The sequence below is a fragment of the Pleurodeles waltl genome, chromosome 3_2 (genome assembly GCF_031143425.1).
Source record: "Pleurodeles waltl isolate 20211129_DDA chromosome 3_2, aPleWal1.hap1.20221129, whole genome shotgun sequence".
In the NCBI taxonomy this organism is placed as follows: domain Eukaryota; kingdom Metazoa; phylum Chordata; class Amphibia; order Caudata; family Salamandridae; genus Pleurodeles; species Pleurodeles waltl.
Genome location: NC_090441.1, coordinates 155,713,375 through 155,717,183, shown reverse-complemented (window position 1 = coordinate 155,717,183; position 3,809 = coordinate 155,713,375). Strand labels below are relative to the sequence as shown.

Below are 3,809 nucleotides of genomic sequence, written 5' to 3'. Positions count from 1 at the left end.
CAAAGTCAAGAGTTAAGGCCGACTGCGATAGAGCTTGGTTCGGATACATGAAGTGGATTGGTCCGGGTCAGCACATATCTTCAGACTTAGAAACATTCTGAAGAAAAAATGTCTGAGAAGTTCAGCGGTACAGTAGTGCCCGAGAAGGGAGCGTCGTTGTCGGCTAGCAGTGGAGCGAAGCTGCTGTGAAGATTTTTACATTCTCACTTAGTTGTCGAGATGGAAGTCGAAAATCTCCAGCAGGACAAAGCAGAAGGCTGTAGCCAAAGACAGTTCCACAAGGTCAGATATCCCTTTGGCAAAGGACAGCTGAAATAGATTTGCTGCTGCGGAGAAGGATGTAATGGGAGAAGCTGCAAAGTAAATCTGACCGGCTATGCACTTTGGTTGGATCGGCAATCAGGTTAGTCCCAGTCTCCTCCTGGTTCGCAAAGTTCTTTTTGGCAAATTTTATTTGTCCTCAGTTTTGGAAATTGGTCATCTGGGCACTGTTAGCACCACAACCAAGGGTCCAAGAGTGGATGGCAACCTCCTGGGGGTTCAAGACTCACTAAGAATGGGACCAGGTGTGGGACCAAGATGGTGGGAGCCTGTTATCTCCCTGTGACTCTGAACAGGAGGCCAGCAAACTAGCCTCGGGTTCACTTCTGGAAATTCTTGGAACAGGTGAAGATACAGGGCGCAACAGCAGGGCTGGCCTCTGAGGGTTCAATGCAGGCTCCAGGCAGCAAAGCAGCCTTTCCAGGTACAGCAGCAGCCTAACAGAGTGCACAGCAGGTCACAGCAGCAGGCAGTCTCAGCTCTGCCCCTTTACCCTGCCAGATGAAAGGCCATTCAGACTCTGGTAATCCTATTATTGTGTGACTGTCTGGGGTGAATTCACAACATCTCAACTGTCAGATACATCAAGCTGTGTGATCTATGGCTGGCTGCAGGCACAGAGAGCTAAGGGCAGGAAAATGCCAACTTTTTAAAAGTGTAATTTTCAAACTTGTAATGAAAGTTGACTTTCCCATTAAAGAGGGTTTATCATTACAAGTTTATATGTACCAAACATGCTTTATCCGCCTCCTCTCCTTTAGGGATTACAGCTTATTAAATATAATAAGGAATCCCCAATGTTATCATATAGAAAGGGGTAGGCCTCAAAGTAGTGAAAACTAATTTGGGAGTTTATCACTACTGGGGCATGTAAAACTTGAAAGTACATGTCCTACCTTTTAATTATACAGTACCCTACCATATGAGCTACCTTTGGTCTACCTCAGGGATGACATATGTAATAAAAGAGGATTTAAAAGCTTGGCAAGGGGTTTTAAATGTCAAGTCGACATGGCAATGGGACACTGCCTACAGGCTGCAATGACGGGCCTGGGACATGTTTTGTGTGTGGCACAATACGTGCTGCAGGCCTACTGGTAGCAATTAATTTAGAGGCCCTGAGTATACGGCATACCACTTTTCAAGGGACTTACAAGTAATTTAAACATGCCAATCAGGTGTGTGCCAGTCAAACCATGTTTAATAGAGTGAGCAGGAGCCTTTTAGCACTTGCCAGCAGTGGTAAAGTGCACAGAGTTTTAAGGCCAACAAAGCAAAAATCCAGCAAAAAGTATGGAGGAGGTAGGCACAAAGTTTTGGGGTGACCCTGTAGAGAGGGCCATTTCCAACAGACCTAAACTCTTAAAGGACCAGAGGTTGACATGCCACAAAAGTGGCACATTGTGAATTTGCGTCAGTGTCAAGAGACCAGTTGGGTATTGGACACTTTCAAATGTTAACATTATGTAATTTGTTCATTTATTCATTCATTTAATTAAACATTGGTACTAGAGCATGCAGCGAACAATTGGACTAATGTCTGCACTTTGTGATGTCCACAGCCTGTACATGCCCAGTGTATCTTCCATATATTGACAGCTTACACAATGCACATGCTTAACGCCTGCCCTTAGCATTCATTAATCATTCCTTGCTTTATGAACGTGTAAGTTGTTGCAAAACACTTGTGCATTGAATTTCCCATTTCATGGGGAAGGGACCCACTATGCAGCTCCCTTTCTCTTATGATTTGTAAGTGTTTGAATGCGTGCATTGAGATTCGTAACACTATTTACATAGTGCAGTCAAATTGAGACATTTGCAAAGTCAGCTCCACCGGCTTTGCAAATGCAAAGTCCTTTTGAGCTTCAGGTGCTATGTCCACCAGCGGTGTCCTCTCCCTCCCCCTATGCTGCCCTCCCTGGGTAACCAAAGGAGAAACTTTCCCATTTGGGAAGCACATACCACGGACTTAGGATATCCGATCAATGTTCTGCAAGAACAGTTGCAGCCACAAAGCATTGTTGCACACTACTATGACTCCCAGATATAGGGGGGCACACGGGGATGAGGAGGGGGTTTAGGGTGGCTCACCCCAATTCCATGATACACCATATCTGCAATTCATAATGGATTACAAAACCCACTTGCGAGTCAGGAGGTCTTCTCTGGCTTGCAAAAGTGATTTTGTACATCACAAAAAATACTATGTGTAAACCCTGTGGTTTTGAGAATCATCCACAAAATTGCTTTGTATTTGAGGCCACTGATACTTAAAGCTGTATACAGAGCTTGGCTCACCTAAGGTTTATAAATTAACCTACATATTAACCTACTTGCAACACCAGTGTTTTACTCTTGCAACCGGCTGTAATTCAGGATTTAAGGATTACATGATTTTCTCAAAGTGCACAGGGGTACCACCATCACACTTAATCATGATAGGTTTGTAGTAGTTATAGGCCATATAGTTGCAGTTTGGTGGCATTTCCTGAGGTATTAAGGAAAGATGTTCGCAGTGGGTGAGATAGTATGGGTTGTTGCTTGTGATGTACTGAGATCCAACTATGCCTGTGCACAAGCCCTTGATGGTGTTCGATGGTGAGTGGATGAAGGTGTTTTTTGGTTTACACTGTCCTCGTGCAGCTGTGATTCCTCGATTTCGGATTTCAGAGTAGCAGTAAACGTTGCCTCCTCCTCGTACCGAGTCATCAATGTGCTTCTTTTCGAACTGCTCCCAAGACTGTGAAGAGGCCGGGCTGAGACCCGAAAGGGAGTTTACAACCAGCAGGAGGAAGACACAGGACGTCATGTTCTTCACAGCCACCTTCACCAGGGACAGGACCTGCATAGGTGAGAGGGAGAGAAGCAGTGACGGGTGAGGGCGTAGAGCCAGACAGGGGACTCCCACACTTAAACCAACAATAGTCATACATGGGTAACTAATACATTTATGAAAATCTAAGCCTTATTTTTATGTTTCAATCTACATATTACATCACTACTTCCAGTCAATAAGAACATTACATCACTATTCTCATTTAAGACGTTATTATAGTTGACATATGACATCACAGTACCGCTAGAAGAGACTGCCGATAGTATCATGAAGCACTACTGTAATGACCAGGTGTCTCCAACCAGTCTTTCATGAGCTACCAATAGCTCCTAGTCACCTTCAGAGTAGCTCTCATCCTTGAGTTCCTTTTTTAAATAAGCGCAGGGTCACATTTTCCTTTTAAAGTTAAGAGCTGTGTTTATTTTACATTATTATCATCAGGCTTCAGACAGCAGGGCCTTAGAATAAGCAGTGTTCAGTCAGATGTGTGACCCAGGATGGGACTGGGGCACAGAAGGGAAGAACTGAAGCACTATTTAACTCTTAAACAAAAGATCTTATCAACTAAATATTGGAGCGTCAGAACAAAATTATGTTTCTGAATGCTTTTAAATGAGAGAAAATTAAAATGAAAAGTTACCATAATGAA

General features: G+C 43.8%; 1 protein-coding gene across 1 annotated transcript; it reads right to left on the bottom strand.

The window, feature by feature from the left end:
- Window positions 1–2,710: 2,710 nt before the first annotated feature.
- On the bottom strand, window positions 2,711–3,133 carry LOC138286357 (sialic acid-binding lectin-like). The gene has a single exon (XM_069226513.1). The coding sequence runs from the start codon at window positions 3,131–3,133 to the stop codon at window positions 2,711–2,713; it is 423 nt and encodes a 140-aa protein (XP_069082614.1).
- Between the last annotated feature and the right edge of the window lie 676 nt (window positions 3,134–3,809).